This window comes from Cervus canadensis, chromosome 6, assembly GCF_019320065.1.
Source record: "Cervus canadensis isolate Bull #8, Minnesota chromosome 6, ASM1932006v1, whole genome shotgun sequence".
NCBI classification, from domain to species: domain Eukaryota; kingdom Metazoa; phylum Chordata; class Mammalia; order Artiodactyla; family Cervidae; genus Cervus; species Cervus canadensis.
The window spans coordinates 56855958-56878634 of NC_057391.1; the positions used below are offsets into that span (position 1 = coordinate 56855958).

Consider the following 22677-nt stretch of genomic DNA (forward strand, 5'->3'; position numbering starts at 1 on the left):
AGAAAATGCAAACACTAATTCAGAGAGATACATGTACTCCCACTGTTCATAACAGCATATTTACAATAACCAACATACAGAAACAACCGAAGTATCCATTAATAGATGAATATGATGGATATATATATACACACACACAGAGTGGAATATTACTCAGAAAAAGAACAAAAATCTGCCATTTGCAACAATGTGGATAGACATAGAGAATATTATGCTTAGTGAAATAAGTCAGAGAAAGACAAATATGTTATCACTTACAAGTGGAATTTAAAAAGTAAAACAAATAAATGTATATAACAAAGCATAAACAGACTCACAGATATAGAGAACAAGTAAGTGATTACCAATGGGGAGAAGGAAGCAAGGAGGAGCAAGATAGGGCCATGGGATTAAGAGATATAAACTACTAAGTATAAAATAGATAAGCAACAAGGATCTATTGTATAGCAAAGGGAAATATAGCTGATCATTTTGTAATAACATTAAATGGAATATAATCTATAAAAATATTGAATCACTATGTTGTACACCTAAAACTAATATAACATTGTAAATCAACTACAATTTTAAAAACTCAAAAACTGAAGTGAAAAATGAACAAAAACCTGATAGAAAAATGTGCAAAAGAACAGAAAATCCATACTAAGAGTAGTTCATAAATGAACCTTAAGCACATGAAATTAGAGACATGCAAATTAAAACTACACCAAGATACTATAAGACTCGTGAAGATTAAAAAGTAACAACACACTGTTGGTGAGCTTCTGTGGAAAGAGGTACTGGGTTGGGAATCCAAACCACGACAACACATTTGAAGGGGAATTGGGCAAAACTTTGTATCTAACAAAAATACACTGGCACTAAATTTTACCCAACCAGCCTATGTGAAAAATTTACCCTAACGGTATTCTCCAGCAATATGAAAATACATATTCATGAGATTATTCATTACAAAATTGTTGTAATTGCAAAACAATAGAAACAACCTGCATGTATGCGTGCTAATGCTTCTGACAAGTCCGACTTTTCGCAATCCCATGGACTATAGCCCACCACGCTACTCTGTCCAAGGAATTGTCCAGGCAAGAACACTGCAACGGGTTGCCATTTCTTCCTCCAGAGGATCTTCCCGACCCAGAGATTGAATTTACGTCTTTTACATCTCCTGCATTGACAGGCAGGTTCTTTACCACTAGCGCCACCTGGAATGATAGGGTATGGTCTATTTACAAAATGAAGTAATATGAAACTATTAAAAAAGAATATAGCTTCTAGAAATTTTTATCAAGTGATTGTCATAAAATTTTGTTATAAGAAAGAAGCAAAGTGAAGCACTGAGATGGCCTAGAAGCATTAACATCCCAGTAGCAACGAGCATCCCTAGTGTTTAGATCTTGGTTTCAAAAGAAACCAGGACTCTTTGAAGAAATAATTCCACAGCTGGAGCAGACAGGGTATACTACAATCCTGGAACATATTGTTGTGGCAGAAAGTAAAGTGTTCACAATGACAGTAACATGTCAGAAGGACACAGGAGCCAACAGAAATAAGTTCCCAAACTGAGGAGTTAAAATTCCCCATCCCTGCTCAACTCTGACAGAATAGAGAAACAGAAAAGAGAAACATAAAAAGTAGCTGGAAATAATCCCCTTAACAAGGCCGAGAAAAGACTATGTGTTAGTCCTGTAAGACCTTTAAAAAATATTTTTTTTCATAAATGGTTCTAATAGAAGTGCTGGAAAGCCTTCCCATCCAATTCTGTGAATAGTATAACCCTTACACCAACATGAATAGCCCCCCAAAGCAAACTATAAGCTACTCTCACTTGTTAAAATGATATAAAAAAATCTAAATAAAATATTGGTCAATTTAATCCAAATAATATATGTGACCAGAGCTTATTCCAGGAATATGAAGTAGCAATATGAACTATGTTGATGAAATGTACTATTCTAACATAATAAAAAGGGGAAAAAAACTCTATAACTCCATGATCTTCCCAAAATAAGCAGATATATATGTATGTATATATATAGGGCTTCCCTGATAGCTCAGTTGGTAAAGAAACTGCCTGCAATGCAAGAGGCCCCGGTTTGATTCCTGGGTCGGGAAGATCCCTTGAAGAAGGGATAGCTCCATGATCTTCTCAAAATATGCAGATATATATATATATATATATACACACACACACACACACACACACACATATACATACATGTATGTATATATAGGGCTTCCCTGATAGCTCAGTTGGTAAAGAATCCACCTCAATGCAGGAGACCCTGGTTCAATTCCTGGGTTGGGAAGACCCCCTGGAGAAGGGATAGGCTACCCATTCCAGTATTACTGGGCTTCCCTTGTGGTTCAGCTGGTAGAGAATCCACCTGCAATGTGGGAGACCTGGGTTCAATCCCTGGGTTGGGAAGATCCCCTGGAGAAGGGAAAGGCTACCCACTCCAGTATAATTCAATAGACATTCCCGAGTTTTTAACAAAAGTTTAAATTTAAAAGAAAATAGCTCCTGACATACTAGAAAAAAAGAAAATGTCCTTAATTTAATCAAGGCTACTTGCCAGAAATAGCAAACATCACATATTTGATGACAAAAATATTAGAAGCTTTCCCATTAAAATCAAAAATAAAGACAAGGATACTACCATTCGACACTGTAACACACTACATAAAATATAAAATGTCTACACAACAAAAACATAAAGTCAAAGGAAAAAGGCTAAACTGGGAATAATATACCTAACACATAAAACATCATATGGGTTTATTCAAAAATATTCATTCAAAACATACATACATACATACATAGTTTCTAAAAACTAACTAGAATCAGACAATCTAATAACATCTTTTTGGGGGGTGGCAGGACCATTTGGCAGCAACTATTAAAATTTTATTTTTATTTTTTGAAACAATCAAAATTTTAAATGTTTATTACCTTTGACCTAGATTCCATTTTCATGAATGAGCTTAAGGAAACATAAAAAATGCTTAAGGATAAACGTATAAAGATTTTTATTGCAGCAATGCAGCAATATTTGTGAGTGAAAAATTGGAAACTTCAATGTATACTCTAATAATTGAGTGGTTAAAATAATCACATTAGTACTATGAAATAGTCATTAAAAATAAAATGTATCTTTATGGAGTGATATATCAGAATCTCTAAGAAATATTAAGTGGAAAAAAAGTAAATTACAGAAAACCAAATTTGATTCTACTTATATGAATATAATACAATTTTTATAAAAATGTTAACAATAATATTATAAAGACACAATGATACCAAAAGGATACAATAATATTACAAGGAAACAAAACAAACCAAACTTCTAAGAAGGGAAGTAAGAATTGGCAGTAAGGATAAGAATCAGATTATGGGAAAAAGAATTGTAGGGTTTTCAGGCTTTACTGACTATACTTTTAAAAAATTCAAATCTTTCATATTAAGAACGTGTTTATACAGTACCATTAATCATAGAGCCAAAAGGTGAAAGCAACCGAAATGCCATCAATTGATGAATGGACAAACAAAATGTCTTACGTCAATACAATAGAATATTATTCAATCATAAAAAGGAATGACATATTGATAATATGTTACATGGTTGAACCTTGAAACATTGTATTAAGTGAAAGTCACACACATACACAAAAACATATTATCTGATTCCATTTATTTGAAAGGTCTAGAATAAGCAAATCTACAAAGAGTACATTAGAATTTGCTTAGGGCTTGCAGGTATCAAGGAAGTGAAAGCTTAACAGATGCAGAGTTCTTTGTGGGGGGTGAGGATGGGAATGTTCTAAGTTTGATTATGGTTATGGTTGCACAATCCTGTGAATATACCAAAAATGATTTAATTGTAAATTCTAAACAATTGAACTGTATAGTATGCGAATTATGTATCAATAAAGCTGTTACCAAAAAGCAATAATAATCTAACAATTTAAAATGTAATCTCATGGGACTTCCCTTGTGGTCTAGTGGTTAAGAATCCACCTTCCAATACTGGGGATGCGGGTTCAATCTTTGATGAGGGAACTGGGAACTCACATACTATGGGGCAACTAAACCTGTGTACCACAACTAAGAAGCAAGCATAAAAATAAATAATAAAATGAAAACTTAAAAAAACTAAAAAAAAAAGTTTTAATAAAACTTAATCCCAAAGAGAAGGAAAAGAGAAGAGAATGCACAGAAACTTAGATCAGTAGTTCATTTTATCAGGAGTGAATTCAGTTAAATCTAGATAGTACATCTATAAACTGATCTATTTAGAACAGTGGTTCTAAATGCAAAGAAATGCTAAGAATGAAAAATTAGAACAGTGGGATCTGAAGTACAGAAAGCAAGCAAGATTGGGACACAGACAAAGAAATTAGAGTTTCTATTTCTATTTGATTTTTAAAAATGAACAAAAAAGAACTTAAGTTTACTAAAATCTATGACGTGGTTGACTAGTCCCTTTACTCAGAAGGTCATGTGTCCTGTGAAGCTGAAAAGGCATTGCCAACTAAAATTGACACCTGCCATCTACCTCTATAAGGATTAAAATGCAAGCCGCTGTGACCATTGACCTTCAACATACCCTGAAAGGAGTTCAAGGTGGAGATCAGGAATGAGGCACTTGATGCTCTGGGGAAAACCAGCAGAACAGGCCTTCAGATATATATTTTCAGAAGAAGATTTTATGAGTCCAGTTCTTGCATCTCCTCATATTTAGAAAAGCATTAACATCCTTCATGGTGACATCTGCTCCTTGTGACTAGCAGTAACCTTCATGAGACTAGCAGCAACTTTCTGCAAAATAATGTTTGCTTGATAGCAAGTAGTCCACTTCACCAAAAGCACACACATACTGACCTTCTGCCCTACCTCTTCAGAGCAGTTTCTAAGAGTTCTCTGAAATGCTGCCTCCCAGGCTATCGTCCTCATTGTGCCCCAAATAAAACTTAACTCACAACTCTCATGTTGTTTGTTTTTCCAGTTGACAGTATCCTGAAGAAAGAGCAGAAGTTCCAAAAAAGGACAATCTGATAATGGGGCACTCCTGCATGTTTTTCCCCTTCAGCATATTGCAACATATAACCAGTTAGGTGGGTTTGTAGATATACTATCTAGACTTAACTGGACTCACTCCTGATAAAATGATTAAGTGGCTCAAACATTGCTTGAAGTTAAATAATTATATTAAATGAAAAACAAGAAAATGGCAAAGTGCACCCTTACCAGACTACTGTATGACCTCTTCTATAGCTAGCACAGAATACTAATATTAACAATAAATGTCTGCTGCATAAACAACTGGGCTTCCCAGGTGGTACCAGTGGTAAAGAGCCCACCTGCCAATGAAGGAGACATAAGAGACGCAGGTTGGATCCCTAGGTCAGGAAGATCCCCTGGAGGGCATGGCAATCCACTCCAGTATTCTTGCCTGGAGAATCCAATGGACAAAGGAGCCGGACAGGGTACAGTCCATGGGGTCGCAGAGTCAGACACGACTGAAGCAACTTAGCACACATGCATGCATGGATACTGTAAAGGTCTTTTAAGGCAAGAAACAACTCAAAGGAAATTTAGTAAATAGTTCTTCACTTTTAGTACATGTTACCATCCCCCTTCTCACCGGGTAACTATAGAAATATCAAGCATTATGACTAAAATGGCATAAAATGGAAACACAGAATAATATATGACACTTGTAACTCATCCAAGGCTGTGCTAGTCTCCAGAATCAAAAATTATGTATCTTTTCCGTAACTAAAGCCCCACTCTTTGATGTTTCAAGGGTGAAAAAGCATTTTCACGTTTCAGTATGCTGTAATATTGTTAACTGTCACATGACAGTCATAAACCAGGAAGTAGGGAAAACTTTAGGGCTTAATTATAGAGAAAAAATTAACAGGGAACAAATACTAAAAATTAGAAACAACAAAAGGGGAGCAAAGCCAACCTTAGAAAAGCTATAGAGCTAATACCCAGCAGGTGGAGATTTCATTCTATGAGATTTCTGTCCTATGTCAGAAACAAGTATTTCCATTAAGTATTTGCAAGATGACCTCAAATGAAAATATCCCCCAGAGAGTATCACTTAAGCTGATAATTATTCTGTAGCTAGGTACTGGCAGCAGATTAATTCCCTAAGGGAAGGTGCATAGGTTTCATGATTTGTTTAGAAGGATGCAGAGACCAAGGGGTTTTTTGGTTTGGGGGTCATTTTCCTGTTTTTGTTTTGGCTGTATTTGATTGCTTTCAATATTTTAAAAGGGGGACTTTAAAAAGCATTGGCAAGCAAAACAAAGAGAGAAGAGATTCAAAATTAATTTGGGTTTTTCTGCTTAAGCCCAGCAGAAAACGTCCCACCCTTCTGCAAGGGAAAGAAGGATCTGCATGGATGAAGCAAGACACACACCCCTTGGTAGTGAATAAGGTTGGACAGACTTTGCGGCGCGATCTTCTTGCAATCCCAGCCAAGTGACCTTGTAACATCCCAAGGATTCTGTCTGCTCCTGGAAGAGCCGAAAGCCCCGACAGCCTCTACATCTATCCAACCCAAGCGATCCCAAAGCGCGGGCATCTCCTCTCCCCCACCTGGGATGTTCCGCCACAAGGACTCGACGCACGGCAGGGCCCTCCGTAGCCATATTTTGCTAATCCTTCTTTATCCTGCAGTTTCAACCGGCGAAGCAAGACTTCCGAGGTAATCACGGGACATCTGCAGCAGGAGCCCTTTCTTCCGGGAGACACCGGCATTCACCCCGCGGAAATCCTGCCTCTTCGCTGAGGTGGCTGCTTCCAGTCGGCCCCTCCCGTGGCTCCTCCTCCCTGGGCTCTGGGGCTCGGAGCCTTCCCGACAGCTGTCAGGTATTGCGGCCTTGCTGCTCTGAGCGCCGGGGACCCGGGGACCCAGGGCGCACTGGAGCCCCTGAGCCCAGCACAGCTAAGGAGGTTTTCTTTCTGCGTCCTGGGCATAAGTCTGAGCACAGAAATATAACTTGGCACCTCAGTTTGCTTTTTATATTATTATTGTTAGAGGGTCTTTTTTTTTCTTTAATGCCCAGCAGCAACTCCCCCCAAATAACACTAAAATATTTACTTACTGCTTCTTAAATAGATTACTTCAAAAATTAGACTATCAAATTGATACGGAGCTTGACTTAAACACATTTGCATTTATTTCCAGAATAAAGGCACTGGTGGGCCTTCACAAAACATAAGTAATAATGAAAAGAAGAAAATACATATCTTTCCAACTGCCAGATACTCTTAGCCTCCAGTTCAACACCTTGCTTTTTCAGTTACCTAGAGACATCTCAGATACTCTATCTCAAGAAGCACACCACCCCCATCCACCTCATCACTTTTATCATATTACTGCTTTCTTTCCTTCCTTGTTCTCACAAGTTCTGCATATTTATGGTCTGTCTCACCACTTTCACCATCACTACCACTAGAAGGTAAACAACTTGAAGGTAGGAAGTATGAATTCCCAGCACCTAGAACAGTACTTGGGAGACTGGTTTTCCAATCAACAAATAAGATGAGCTGAATGAATGACTGAAAGGTAAAATGACTTGCCTTTAAGGTTGCACTGTTAATTGGTAGCAAAACTTGAATTAAACTCCAAGTCTATTAACGCTCTAGTGTAGTCTGTATACCCCAGACACATTCACCAATTTGCCATTCCTGAACTTCTATATGTGTGTGTTAGGGAAGGGTAAAAGGGAAATGAAGGCTGAAGTATGAATTGACAGTGTCAACGGCTAGCTAAAAGGACTGCACCCCCCCTGGTACATCCCTGAGTTGTTACTGTAAATGAAACATCATAGAAATGTTGGTCTGGTCTTAGAGTTATTCTCTCACTATTATTTCAGTCCCTCCTTATCACTTTGAAATGAAGCAGTTATATCTCTTTTTTTGAACCCCAATAAATCCCAATAGGATGGTTATTATGGTTTTCTCTTGAGTAAGGGGAAACATCACTGTCATCTCTGTAAATAGGTTTGAATGTGGAAAGACCCTAAGTTGAGAAAAAATGTAAAATTCTTAGGAACATCAGTAAATATGGAAAAGGAAAGTATGTCAGATATATTTCTAACACATTTTCTATGGTCATTGAAAATTAAGTAAATTTTGAAGTTCTGAAAATACTTTGTTTTAAAAATTGCCCCAAACAAGCTCATTTTATATGCTTTGTTTGTTCTCACAACTTGCAGGATCTTAGTTCCTGGATCAAGGATTGAACCCCAAACCTGGCCCCGCAGTGAAAGCACCATAAAGGAAATCCCTGACAGTCCTGTGGTTAGGACTCAGCGCTTTCACTACTGGGGCCTGGGTTCAGGATTCAGTCTCTGATTAGGAACTGAGATCCTGCAAGTTGCACAGTGTGGCAAAAAGAAAGAAAGAGAAAGAAAATATTGACTATCGATACTCTGGCTCATAAAAGAATATTTTCTATTAAATGTGTATTTGATGGTCAAATATTAACTTTGATAAATGAAACATGATGGCAAATTATTAGGCAAATCTTGAATACATTTCTATTGCAGTCTCAGCAAAACTGATACAGACTAGAAAGCACCTTTTAGAGCAACTAGTAAAACTCCCTTTTTTGAAATGATGGCCCCAAAGTGAAAGAGTAAAGGCTGGAATCACAACTGGTTGATTTTGATCAACCAGTCTTGCAGGTCCCAGACTCCTACCCCAGCCTACTCTGAATGTGTGACCTCTGGTGAGACCCTGAGACCTTACTGAAGTATGCTTTAAAAAATTACTGAGACAATTAGTAATTTTTGTCCCCAAATTAAAGTGTATACATTGTAATTTTAATAAAACATTGCTCTTAAAATAACTTATTTTCAAACAACCAAAGAACTCCAAATAGAAACCAAAAACCAAAATTAACATTACTTTCTTATACTATCTTCCTTATGCCAGGCTTCCTGATACGTAAGTAAGCACTTTACATATTATTATTCTCTTTAAATCTTCCCAACAACCTTATGAAGTGAAAAAATATTGTTCTTTTTTCAATTTTAAGATATTCCTTTGGTTCTTATTAGACCTATCTGATAAATGTTTAATGTCTAAATTTTACAGAATTTTTATTTTCACAAATCATGAACCTCTCAGCTCTTTATTTTTTGTACATGGTGTGCTCAAGTTGCTTCAGTCATGTCTGACTCTTTGTGACCCCATGGACTGTAGATTGTCAGGCTCCTCTGTTCTTGGGATTTTTCAAGCAAGAACACTGGAGTGGGTTGCAACCATTTCCTCCTCCAGGGGATCTTCCCGACCCAGGGATGGAACCTGCCTCTCCTGCAACTCCTGCACTGCAGGCAGAATCTTTACTGCTGAGCCACCTGGAAAGCCCTTTTACATGTGGCCACACTTACAATAAGGTTTAAGGTCTAAATTATAAACTAACATAGGAATAAGGATAGAGAAGAAAGACTGGGGGTAGAGAAGAGGTAGGTACAGATTCTGAAAAGTAGGAAAAATCTGAAGGAAATAGGGGAAAGCTCTGTTTTAAAAGAAGTCAAAAGGAATAAACAGGAATCTCTGAAATCTGAAGTCAATTGTTAAAAAGTAGAAGTTTGATAGTCCCCAAAATTAAAAGGAGGTTGTATGGAGAATAGCAAAGGGAATACAGCTACAGCATTCCATGCACAAATTATTTGTCAATTGTCAGTTGAAGATTGTGCTGCTTTAGCTGACAGGGGAATCACAGAAGGATTAACGCAAAACATACTGAAAGAACTTGCTGATTTCAGTAAAGAAAAGAAACAAAAACAATCTTTGAATTATAGTATAATTGTGTCAGCTCCCTACTTGGCCTCCACACATACCTCTTGCTGAAAAGTGCATTCAAGGACTTCCCTGGCAGTGCAGTGGTTTAAGACTCCATGTTTTGACTGCAGGGTGTATGGGTTCCATCTCTGGTCGGGGAACAAAGATTCTGCATGTGGCATGGCCAGGAAAAAAAAAAAAAAAGTGTGTTCATGGCACAAAACTAGGGAGGTACGGTCACCATTTTGGGTGAGAATAAAAATGAATGGGCTTTAGAGATACGAAAATGGCAGATAACATTGCTAAGTTTGTGTAACTGCATTTAGCAAGAGACATTTTTCGAAAGCCATTGTTAAAAAAAGAAAGCTCCTATCATGCCTGCGTGCATGCTTAGTTGTTCATTCTCTTTTCGACGTTATGGACTGAACTGTAGCCTGCAAGTTTCTTCTGTTCATGGGATTTTCCAGGCAAGGTTACTGGAGTGGGTTGCCATTATCCTCCTGCAGGGGATCTTCCTGACCCCAGGGATCAAACCTGCATCTCCTGCATTGGCAGGCAGATTCTTTACCACTGAGCCACCTGGGAAGCCCCTCCTATCATGTCTATAAGGTGGAAATTTAATGAGATCATGCAAAGTGTACTTATCAGAGGTCCCCTCAAGAAACAGTGGTTGTTAAATGTCAGCAGAATTAACATTTTGAAAAGCCACTTAGGTTAGTTGGTAAAATCAAGAGATATGCTCCAACAATAGATAGTCAGCAATTTGCCTTTGAAGGAGAGAAAGTTCCTTCCCTGAGTAAAGTATATAATTTAACCACAGCTGAATTGCATGACATAATGTTATACTCTTTACTCCCCCAATCGATTTCTGGATCCATTTTTACCCTTCTCTACCCTCCTGGAAGCTGATCTCTAAGGATGGTACCTGGGCTTCTTTACCTCTGGCTTCTGGTTGGGATTGGTCACTAGCAGGATATTAGAAGATAGTAAACAGAGAAATTGAGATACCTACCACTCCCCCTCTCCACTACAAACACACATAAATTCACCTACTCCATCTCACCTTTGCCATAGTTATGGCAGTAGCTGTGTTTCCCTATAACCACAGCTGCTGTTGGAGGGTCCATCTTCCAGGACTCCCACTCCTGCTGGGCTCTGGTAAAACTATTTCTTCCCTCTGCCCCTTCAAGCCTTCAGGAAATGAGATTTCCAGCCAGTTGCTAGTCCCTGTGTGTTTCACCATCCTGTGGGTTCCCTCAGCCTTATCCCCCTCTCTGTAAATACTTCTTTCAGTAAACGCTTTTCAGTTACTGCCCCACCTTCTCTCCAGTATACCATGAGTTTCCTGTCCAGGTTTGACTAATACAGAAGGAGTCCTCCACTTTTCTGCCCTTTTAACATACAGTGTTCAGCTTAAGTAAATGTAGTTTAAAAAAAAAAAATCCTTTAGACAATTAGTCTGGAAGCACTCCAAATCATGAGCCTGTCTGGGGTAACCATATGTCTCAATCTAGCAGTGAGGAGTCATGAATGCTAGAATATACTTAAACACATCATATTTTCACTGAGAATGCTGAGTGTCAGGCAATTCAGAAATAAGTAAGATATTTATGTCCTCAAGGAGCTTTCAGTTTAATAAAGAATAAATACAAAATAATCATAATATAGGATTACATTAAATTATCAAAAACATACTTTTAAGGGGTCAAATTCTGTTGGGAATCAAATGGTCTATTGCCTTTGATAAAATGCCAAGACAATTCAATAAAGGATTTTTTTTTGGACAAATAATGCTGGAATAATTTGATAACCATATGCAGAAAAAAATAAACCTCTACATTTCCTTCACAGTATATACAAAAATTAAACTTGAACTAGGTCATAGATCTGAATGTACAAGTTTAAACTACATAAAACTTCCAGAAGAAAACATAAAAGAATATCTTAGTACACCTGAGTGTGGCGAATAATCCTTAAATACAACAAAAAGCATAAAGAACACTTACAACTCAATAGAAGCAAGACAAAAACAGGTACAAATGAACTTATTTACCAAACAGAAGTAGAGTCACAGATGGAGAAAACAAACTTACGGTTACCAGGGAATGCGTGGGGGAATAAACTGAGAGATTAGGACTGACATACACACACTATTATATATAAAATAAATAACTAGTAAGAATGTAGCACAGGAAACTACTTAATACTCTGTGACGGCCTATATGGGACAAGAATCTAAGAAGAAAAAAGTGGATTCATGTATATATATAACTGATTCACTTTGCTGTACACCAGGAACTAACATGACAATTGTAAATCAATTACAAAAAACTATATTCCAATAAAAAAAAATAAAATACAAAAGAAACATTTTAAAAAATGGGCAAAAGGACTGAGGAGATATCAATACTTCACCAAAGAAAAACTGATGGCAAATAAGCACACGAAAAGATATTCAACATTAGTCACTAAGGAATGCAATTCAAAACCACAATTATACTCCTGCCAGAGTGGCTAAAATTAAGACACTGACTCCACTATGTGTTGACAAGTATGTGGTACAAGTAACAATCTTATACAATGCTGGTGGATAATCAAAATGGCAAAAACAGTTGTGAAAACAATTTGAGAGTTTCTTAAAAAGTTAAACATAGACATATTTGTAATCCAATCATCCCACCACTAGGTGTGTACCTGCATTCATATCTATGGCTGCACAACAATTTTACCACAAACTTAGCAGTACAAAATAATACAGACTGCTTATCCACAGTTTCTGTGGTTCAGAAGTCAGGGAAGAACATAGCTGGGTCATCTGCTTTAGGGTCTCACAAAGTCTTATCTAAGGCTCAACTGGGGAAGTTTTCATTTCCAAGATCACATGGTTGCTAGATGCTTTTTTAAAAAATTATTTATTCATTATTTTATTTTTGGCTGTGCTGGTTGGTTGTTGCTTTGTGCAGGCTTTCTCTAGTTGTGGTGTGGCTGCCTCTCGTGGTGGTGGCTTGTCTTGTTATGGAACACTGGCCTAGTTGCTCCATGGCATATGGGATTCTCCTAGATCAGGGATTGAACCTGTGTCCCTGAACTGGCAGGTGGATTCTTATCCACTGCGCCACCAGGGAAGTCCCGCTAGCAGCTTTAATTCCATGTGCATCATCAGACTAAAAGTCAGTGTCTTGCTGACCATTGACCAGGTAACCATCCTCAGCTTCTTGCCACATGGTCTTTTACAACATGGTCAATGCTTTCTCAAAATCAGCAAAGGAGACAGTCTCTCCTCAACAAGATGAGTTTATAATCTAGTGTAATGTAATCATATACACATAATCATGTACATCACCTTTGCTCTATCTTAATGGTTAGGAACAAGTCACATTTATTTGTCAATTATAACTCAATAAAGCTGGGGGGGGGGGGGTACAAAGCAAGTCACAGATCCCACCTGCATTCAAAGTGAAAGGGACTACACAAGCACATGTAACTTAAGAGTCTGTCTACAACATTACTCAAGAAAAGTGAAACATGTCCACACAAAAACTTGGACACAAATGTTCTGTATACAAATAGCTCTAATTATTTACATAAGCCAAAAACTGAGACAAGAAAACCCTCAAATATCCATCAATAGGGACTGACTTCCTGGTGGTCCGGTGGCTAAGACTCTTGTGTTTCCACTGCAGGGGGCACAGGTTCAATCCCTGGTCAGAGATCTAAGATCTAACATGACACACAGCATGGCAAAAAAAAAAAAAATTCCACAAGTGAATACATAACCTGTGATATATCCATATAAGGGAAACCTCAGGAACAGAAAGAAACAACCAGTTGATAGATGCAACAACATGGATGAATCACAAAATAATTATAATGAGTGAAATAAGTCAGGCAAAAGAGAATACATATTACATGATTCATTTAAACAAAATTCCAGAAAATTATTAATCTATAGTGACAAAAAGTAGATCAGTGGTTACATGGAAAAACGGAAGGGAGGAGGAGACAATCGATAATCAAGGGGCAATAAGGAAACTTTTGCAGTAATAAATAGTATCTTCATTATCTTGGTTGTAATGATGGTTTCACAAGTATATGTGCATGTCAAAATCATCAAACTGTGCATTTAATTGTGTACAGTTTCAGTTCAGTTCAGTCACTCAGTCGTGTCCAACTCTTTGCGACCTCATGGACTGCAGCACGCCAGGCCTCCCTGTCCATCACCAACTCCCAGAGTTTACTCAAACTCAAGTCCATTGAGTCAGGGATGCCATCCAAGCATCTCGTCCTCTGTCATCCCCTTCTCCTCCTGCCAATCTTCCCCAGCATCAGGGTCTTTTCCAATGAGTCAGTTCTTCGCATCAGGTGGCGAAAGTATTGGAGTTTCAGATTCAACATCAGTCCTTCCAATGAATATTCAGGATTGATTTCCTTTAGGATGGACTGGTTGGACCTCCTTGCACTCCAAGGGACTCTCAAGAGTCTTCTCCAACACCACAGTTCAAAAGGATTAATTCTTCAGCACTTATCTTTCTTTATAGTCCAACTTTCACATCCATACATGACTACTGAAAAAATCACAGCCTTGACTAAACAGACCTTTGTTGACAAAGTAATGTCTCTGCTTTTTAATATGCTAAGTTGGTCTAGTTGCTGTCCATCTTTTCTTCCAAGGAGTAAGCGTCTTTTAGTTTCATGGCTGCAGTCACCATCAGCAGTGATTTTGGAGCCCCCAAAAATAAAGTCTGTCATTGCTTCCACTGTTTCCCCATCTATTTGCCATGAAGTGATGGGACTAGATGCCATGATCTTAGTTTTCTGAATGCTGAGTTTTAAGCCAACTTTTTCACTCTCCTCTTTCACTTTCATCAAGAGGCTCTTTAGTTCTTCTTCACTTTCTGCCATAAGGGTGGCGTCATCTGCATATCTGAGGTTATTGATATTTCTCCTGGCAATCTTGATTCCAGCTTGTGCTTCATTCAGCCCAGCGTTTCTCATGATGTACTCTGCATATAAGTTAAATAAGCAGGGTGACAATATACAGCCTTGATGTACTCCTTTTCCTATTTGGAACCAGTCTGTTGTTTCATGTCCAGTTCTAACTGTTGCTTCCTGACCTGAATACAGATTTCTCAAGAGGCAGGTCAGGTAATCTGGTATTCCAATCTCTTTCAGAATTTTCCACTGTTTGTGGTGATCCACACAGTCAAAGGCTTTGGCATAATCAATAAAGCAGAAATAGATATTTTTCTGGAACTCTCTTGCCTTTTCAATGATCCAGCGGATGTTGGCAATTAGATATCTGGTTCCTCTGCCTTTTCTAAAACCAGCTTGAACATCTGGAAGTTCACAGTTCACGTACTGTTGAGGCCTGGCTTGGAGAATATTAAGCATTACTTTACTAGTGTGTGAGAGGAGTGCAACTGTGCAGTAGTTGGAGCATTCTTTGGCATTGCCTTTCTTTGGGATCAGAATGAAAACTGACCTTTTCCAGGCCTGTGGTCACTGCTGAGTTTTCCCAATTTACTGGCAAGTTGAGTGCAGCACTTTCACAGCATCACCTTTTAGGATTTGAAATAGCTCAACTGCAATTCCATCACCTCCACTAGCTTAGTTCGTAGTGATACTTCCTAAGGCCCACTTGACTTCACATTCCAAGATGTCTGCCTCTAGGTGAGTGATCACACCATTGTGATTATCTCGGTCATGAAGATCTCTTTTGTACAGTTCTTCTGTGTATTCTTGCCACCTCTTCTTAACATCTTCTGCTTCTGTTAGGTCTCTACCATTTCTGTCCTTTATTGTGCCCATCTTGGCATGAAATGTTCCCTTGGTATCTCTAATTTTCTTGAAGAGATCTCTAGTCTTTCCCATTCTATTGTTTTCCTCTATTTCTTTGCACTGATCACTGAGGAAGGCTTTCTTATCTCTCCTTGCTATTCTTTGGAACTCTGCATTCAAATGGGTATATCTTTCCTTTTCTCCTTTGCTTTTCACTTTTCTTTTCACAGCTATTTGTTAGGCCTCCTCAGACAGCCATTTTGCTTTTTCACATTTCTTTTTCTGGGAGATGGTCTTGATCCCTGCCTCTTGTACAATGCCACGAACCTCCACCCATAATTCATCAGGCACTCTATCAGATTTAATCTATCAGATCTAGTCCCTTAAATCTATTTCTCACTTCCACTGTATAATCATAAGGGATTTGATTTAGGTCATTCCTGAATGGTATACTGGTTTTCCCTACTTTCTTCAATTTAAGTCTGAACTTGGCAATAGGATTTCAGGATCTGAGCCACAATCAGATCCTGGTCTTATTTTTTGCTGACTGTATAGAGCTTCTCCATCTTTGGCGGCAAAGAATATAATCAATCTGATTTTAGTATTGACCATCTGGTGATGTCCATGTGTAGAGTCTTCTCCGGTGTTGTTGGAAGAGGGTGTTTGCTATGACCAGTGCTTTCTCTTGGCAGAACTCTATTAGCCTTGCCCTGCTTCATTCTGTACACCAAGGCCAAATTTGCTTGTTACTCCAGGTGTTTCTTGACTTCCTACTTTTGCATTCCAGTCCCCCATAATGAAAAGGATATCTTTTTTGGATGTTAGTTCTAGAAGGTCTTGTAGGTCTTCACAGAACAGTTCAACTTCAGCTTCTTCAGCATTACTGGTCGGGGCATAGACTTGGATTACCGTGATATTAAATGGTTTGCCTTTGAAATGAACAGAGGTCATTCTGCTGTTTTTGACATTGCATCCAAGTACTGCATTTTGGACACTTTTGTTGACTATGATGGCTCCTCCATTTCTTCGAAGGGATTCCTGCCCACAGTAGTAGATACAATGGTCATCTGAATTAAATTTACCCATTCCAGTCCATTTTAGTTTGCTGATTCCTAAAGTGTCAATGTTCACTCTTGCCTTTTCCTGTTTGACCACTTCCAATTTGCCTTGATTCATGGACCTAACATTCCAGGTTCCTATGCAATATTGCTCTTTACAGCATTGGACCTTGCTTCCATCACCAGTCACATCCACAATTGGGTGTTGTTTTGGCTTTGGCTCCATCTCTTCATTCTTTCTGGAGTTATTTCTCCACTGATCTCCAGTAGCGTATACTGACCTGGGGAGTTCATCTTTCAGTGTCCTATCACTTTGCCTTCTCATACTGATCATGGGGTTCTCAAGGCAAGAAGACTGATGTGGTTTGCCATTCCCTTCTCCAGTGGACCACATTTTGTCCAAACTCTCTACCATAACCCATCTGTCTTTGGTGGCCTTACACAGCATGGCTCAAAGTTTCAGTTTATGGCTCATAGTGTATAGTTTAATGTACCTCAATAAAGCTGATAAATTATACCTCAAACAGCTTTTAAAAAAATATTTTTTAAACACAGGAACCACTTTGTATAAAGGCACCAGATCAGATCAATAAACTGTTAAAAAATTTTTAATGATTTACTATTGGGGCTTCCCTGGTGGCTCAACTGGTAAAGAATCTTCCTGCAATGCAGGAAACTCGGATTTGATCCCTGGGTTGGAAAGGTCCCGTGGAGAAGGGAATGGCAACCCACTCCAGTATTTTTGCCTTAATAATTCCATGGACAGAGGAGCCTGGCAGGCTGCAGTCCATGGTGTCACAAAGAAGTTGACATGACTGAGTGACTTCCACTTTTTACTTTACCGCTGAATAAAATTAATGTCAAGAAAAAGAGAATAGCTTAACTGTACAAAGTATTTAGGATAGGATATGTGAATGAAGTGATATTTAAATGAAGTTTTGAAGACAGAAAAAGATTTTGATGTGTAGACATATATATAAGGGCATTGCCTGCATAGAAAGATTGACATGTTTATTTCTACAACAAATATTCATTTGCATTGTGTACCCAAGCAGTGAGCTAAACACTGTGAAAACCTTTTCAACTACTCTCAGCAAATTTCCAGACTAAGTGTGTGAAATTTGGAGGCCAAGAATATGACACTCAAAATGTGGCTGCACTTTTCCTAGTGCTCCTAGTCACTAACTTCTTGAATAATTTTTCCACATTGTAGAAGTAAGGAATTATATTAAAAGGCACCAAAATATATAAATAAATTCAATGTAAATAAACATGCAGTTTTATTACATATTCATACGCACATGATTAATAGATCATTTCAGAATTACTATACTGACTTAAAAATGCAAAACTATGTAGCTGATTACTCTGAGCAAAAAAAGTTCTTAATCACCTTGAGATTCTTTTTTCTCTTCTGAAGAAGTATGTGTTACAGATAGAGTAATCATGTGATTTATTGTACAGACTTTTGAGAGTGATGGATGCTGATCATTTTTATTCTGGGACAATAGGACTAGGCTATTCTAGACAAAATAGGATATATAGTTAAAACTTACAGGGAGATTGTTTTATTTTAAGGCTACAAGAACAGATTCTTGCGTTCTACTCCAGACCTACTGAATTAGAATCTCTGGTGTAGGATTTGAAAAGTTGTAATTAATTTCCATGCTTAGGAAGCCTTAGAGACTGAAGTGATACAAGGCTCTTCCAATTCTAAAAGTCTATGTGTAATAAGGGAATTTTGAACATGCACTGGCTATCAGATGACGTGAGGGAATAATTAATTTTCCTCGTGTAACAATGATGTTGTGATAAGAGGATGTCCTTATTTTTAGGAAATACACAGCTGCATTTGAGTGATATGTAATGATATGTGCATCTTATTATACTTTCAACTGATTCTAGGAATACTTACATACAAATAAAGCTGATAGGTATATACACACATTCACTGGACTAACTCTAAATTTTTCAGTATGTTTGAAATTCCTCATTATAAAATATTGGAAGGAAAAGAAGGAAAGGGAAATTTTGTCTATAGGTAGACAGTATTACTGCTACAAATAGGACTTTTAAGAACTATGACCAAAAAGATGGCAATACAAATGATTACTAAATTAGGAGGCTGACGTATACATACCACTATATATAAAATGGAAAAAGAGTAAAAAAAAAACCACAATGAATATATGTATATGTACAACTGATTCACTTTGCTGTACTCCTGAAACTAACACAACATTTTAAATCAACTATACTCCAGTAAAATTTTTTGAATTATTAAAATAAAAACAAAAGCAAATGATTACTAATATACCCAGGGACTTCCCTGACTGACCCAGTGGTTAAAACTCCATGCTTCCCATTCAGGGAGCACAGTCAGAGAACTAAGATTCTGTATTCTGGGGCAGCCAGGGGAATAAAAAAAAGCAAAGCAGTTACTTACTGAGTAACTGCCAAAACGAAAAAAAAAAAAAAAAATCCAGCCTGCAATTCCTCTTCTTGGAATTTTTCCTAAGAAAAAAAATTAAGTGACAAAAATACTCCCTCCAAAATAGTTTAAAATAATGTTATTACTGTAATACTCGAAATGTATAACAATAATAGCATGCTTAAGTAAATTACACTGCATTCAACGAAGGGCTTATTATGTCACTATTAAAATAATCTTTGTCAACAATATAGTGCATACATTGTCCTATGCTGTTACATAACTAGATGCAAAAAAGCATCCGAAATTATGTCTGTGCTGTTAACTATATAAAATTTGTGAATTCAAGTGGACAGAAGTTTATATGAAAAATGCTGTTTGAAAAGCAGTATTTTCTCCCTTCATTTCAATTTTTATTACTATTTCGAATTCTACTGATGATGCTGTGCAACAATAATGCGTTTTTTTAAAAAACAGTTGTTAACTGTTACCTTAATTTGGTCCCATAGGCAATAAAGTTTAGTTTACAATTCGTTGAACAACTGAATAAAACTTCAAGTACCTCAATAGATTGATACTTAATTTAGGATATCTACAGAGTCGTTTTGCTGACTACAAATATAACAAACATTACGTGTAAACCGTTCTGCTGAAAGGTTTCCAAACATCACAGGACCACCCACCAAAATGTGTGGGCTAAATGCACATCCGTAATCATGGCAAAAATAATACTACCTGTCACACAGGATAGGCATGTCAGACTTTTCTCCGCGAAAGCCTTCTAGTCCCAAACTGCCTCTTACTTTCACCAGACTGAAATGGTTCCAGAGTCCCAGGCAAGGGAGGAGACTGTTGCCTTGCCCAGGAGGCTGGAAACCGCACCTTATGAGCGAAAGGTTCCCGAGGCCCTTCAACAGAAAGCCGAAGCACTTGAAGATTCCCTAGTTACTAGGTTTAGTTGCTAAGGCACCAACCGTCTCACAGGAAGAGGGGTACGGTGCAATCGCTTTTAGCGTCGTAGCGAATCCTCTCAAAACCGAGCTCATTTGTTCCGGGAGGAAACATTCAGCTCCTCTAAGAGCGTCGGGAAGGAGAGAAGCTGGGAGTGACGCCTCTGAGCCGCGGAGGATTGTGGGAGGAGGTTGTCTCCAATTTCTCCTCCCCCCTCCCCCCGTCCCAGCCAAGATGTCTGACATGGAGGATGATTTCATGTGCGATGATGAGGAGGACTACGACCTGGTGAGGCGCAGGGAACAGAACTCTGGGGCTGGAGGTGGTTTCTGGCTTTAGGAGCCGGGGCAGGGGCGGCCGCGGCCTCTCCCCGTAGAACATGTGCTCCTTCCAGCCTCTCCCGATGCAGTGACAGGACGAGTTTACCTCCTCCCTCTTCCCGCACCGGGCCCGCGCCCTGTTTCTCCAGCATGGGGGAAGGAAGGGTAAAGGAGGCAGTGAAGGGGGTCCCGAGCGTTGAGCTCCAAATCCGAGCGCTTCTTTAGTTTGCAAGGGCACCCCTGGGCTCCGGCGTCAGGTTCTCATTGCCTCCTCCCTATCACGCGAGCCGTTTTGGGGACCGTTCAGTGGTCTAGGCCCCGGCTCTGCCCTTTCGGGCCCAGTCTTCCTGTCCCCTCTTCTTCATACTTGAATTGAAAGAGTGCGAAATGCTGGAAGAGGGGTCCAAAAACTAGGGGGCCTTCCTGCTCCCAGACCTGACGCCACTTGTGAATCTAGAAACAGAGCTTAATTAGTCTTGTCCAGGCTCCGTTTTGTTATAAGGTAAAGGTGCCATAGAGAATTGAGAGCCAGGCTAGCGTTTGAAAAGTAGTTAAACTACTTGTTTAAACAGAAAAGCTGGGGAGGAGGTTTTACTTTTTGTTTGTTTGGGGTTTGGGAGGTGGGGTGGTATGAGAGAATTGACTCAATGGCTTTTTTCTTGACTCAGAAATTTCCCAGTATTCAGAGTTTAAAATATCAACAGAGTAGAACAAAACGAATTTATGTAACCGAATGGTGATTTTTAAAGATTCAAGGTTTAATTTATGAACAGACTTACAGTTTTTTAAATATTCACTAACATTTCAAGTTGATATTCAAAAACATTGTCGGTGTGGGAACTAAGAACGATTATCTGGACCACGAATTAGCGTCAACTTGGCTTTGCTTTTTATTTGGGGGAGTTTTTGTGCATGGTTCTTGTGTGTTATGGTGATGCTGCATTATCGTAAAGTTATGAAGTAGATGCTCAGGGAAGTCTGGCTCATCTTATATTTTATAAGTGCCAGAGAGTCTCAAGATAATTAATGTATCATTTTGAATTAGTGTAAATCTTTGTGTAGTCGTTTCTAATTAATCTTTCACTTTTAAAAGAAAGCATTTGCAAAAGGGAGAGGGAAGTGTTCGTTATTACCTGAAAGTCAATAGTGTTGATAATTCTTAAAGGTAGTTTTGCTAGTAGTAAGATTTCTGCCTTATATTTTAGTTTGTGCAGACCAAGCCAGTTTTAGGCAGTGACTTAGATCCTTCAAGAATGTTACTTGTACTATTTTGTGCATTTTTATTTATTACATGTTTACATATATTACAGGTATTTTTTAACTATGGAAGTGTTTCTTTTAACTGTTTTACCTAGTTTCAGTTTGTGTTTTTACTTTTGCTTATCTCTTTTGTAAGCAATAGTTTTTTGAATACATAACTTACTAGCACCATGAGTAAGACTGAAATGTAGGAATGGCAATGAGAATCTCACTGCCCCTTGAAGTACAGAGTTCATTTTTGCAAGGATTTTAATTAAATATAGATGATTTAACTTGTCTGTGTTTCTCCAGCCTTTGAGGGCTTACACCACATGTACAATATAAAATTGGATGTGTAATTTTAGCCTCTTTTTTTAAAATTTCTTAACCCAAAAAGGTGAGACTTTACACAACCACATAATTAATGATCCCCCCAGCATTCTGTTAAATAGTCCTGCCTCATATCTCTCTTACATAGATATCATATTAATTTTTTACTTCCTTAATTTCCTTAGGCCACTATAAACATATATTTATTAATTTTTAAACATACATTAAAAAAGATCAAGCACAGCTGGTTGCCGCTTCATGCTTATCTGTTGCCAAAAGAAAAGTTGTTGTTTTTGTTTTCTAATATTTGCCTGAGCCTTTTTTGTTTGTTTCTTTGGATTTAAGGAGTCTGAATCAACTTACTGTCTTAGGGAAACTTCTTTTTTATTAAAAAATATATTGTTTGTTGGATAGTTCATCATCACCTCGTTTTAGTGAAAAAGTTAATGAGAGCCATGAGTAGCCTAACTACAGATACATTCAGTATATATTTTATCAATCGTCTATTGATAAAGTTTAATACCCGAAATCACTTTTGAGCTAATAGAAGAGAGAATTAAGTTGGTTTAAAAAAAGAAGATGAAACAAGCAAGAAATTAATTCAGTATGCTTGACCTCTTATTTCTAAGATCTTTTTGATTTCTGAGGCAGAAGCAGGTATTTTCTAAGCATAGTAATTTATGTAGCAGTGAATGGAGAGAAGATGGTACTGGTAAATGTGTTAATTCAATGTTAATTTTACAGATATACATAGAATAGTGTTAA

The 22677-nt window shown here is 38.0% G+C and overlaps 2 protein-coding genes across 10 annotated transcripts in view; one reads left to right on the forward strand and one right to left on the reverse strand.

Annotated features, from left to right (window-relative positions):
• GALK2 (galactokinase 2) overlaps positions 1-20048 on the reverse strand; it is a 140950-nt gene extending 120902 nt beyond the window's left edge. For 2 of the 8 annotated variants that reach the window (XM_043472034.1, XM_043472032.1), the window contains exon 1: positions 19808-20041. In XM_043472034.1, coding sequence (XP_043327969.1) covers positions 19808-19827 — 20 coding nt within the window. In that variant the 5' untranslated portion in view covers positions 19828-20041. Of the gene's footprint in view, positions 1-986; positions 1082-4604; positions 4625-6607; positions 6809-19807 lie in introns of those variants that run through there. The other 6 variants (XM_043472030.1, XM_043472028.1, XM_043472033.1 and 3 more) reach the window with 6 other exon arrangements.
• A 106-nt stretch (positions 20049-20154) lies between these two features.
• The window catches only part of COPS2 (COP9 signalosome subunit 2), a 28348-nt gene continuing 25825 nt past the window's right edge, over positions 20155-22677 (forward strand). For both annotated transcript variants that reach the window (XM_043472036.1, XM_043472037.1), the window contains exon 1: positions 20155-20311. In XM_043472036.1, coding sequence (XP_043327971.1) covers positions 20258-20311 — 54 coding nt within the window. In that variant the 5' untranslated portion in view covers positions 20155-20257. The remainder of the gene's footprint in view (positions 20312-22677) is intronic.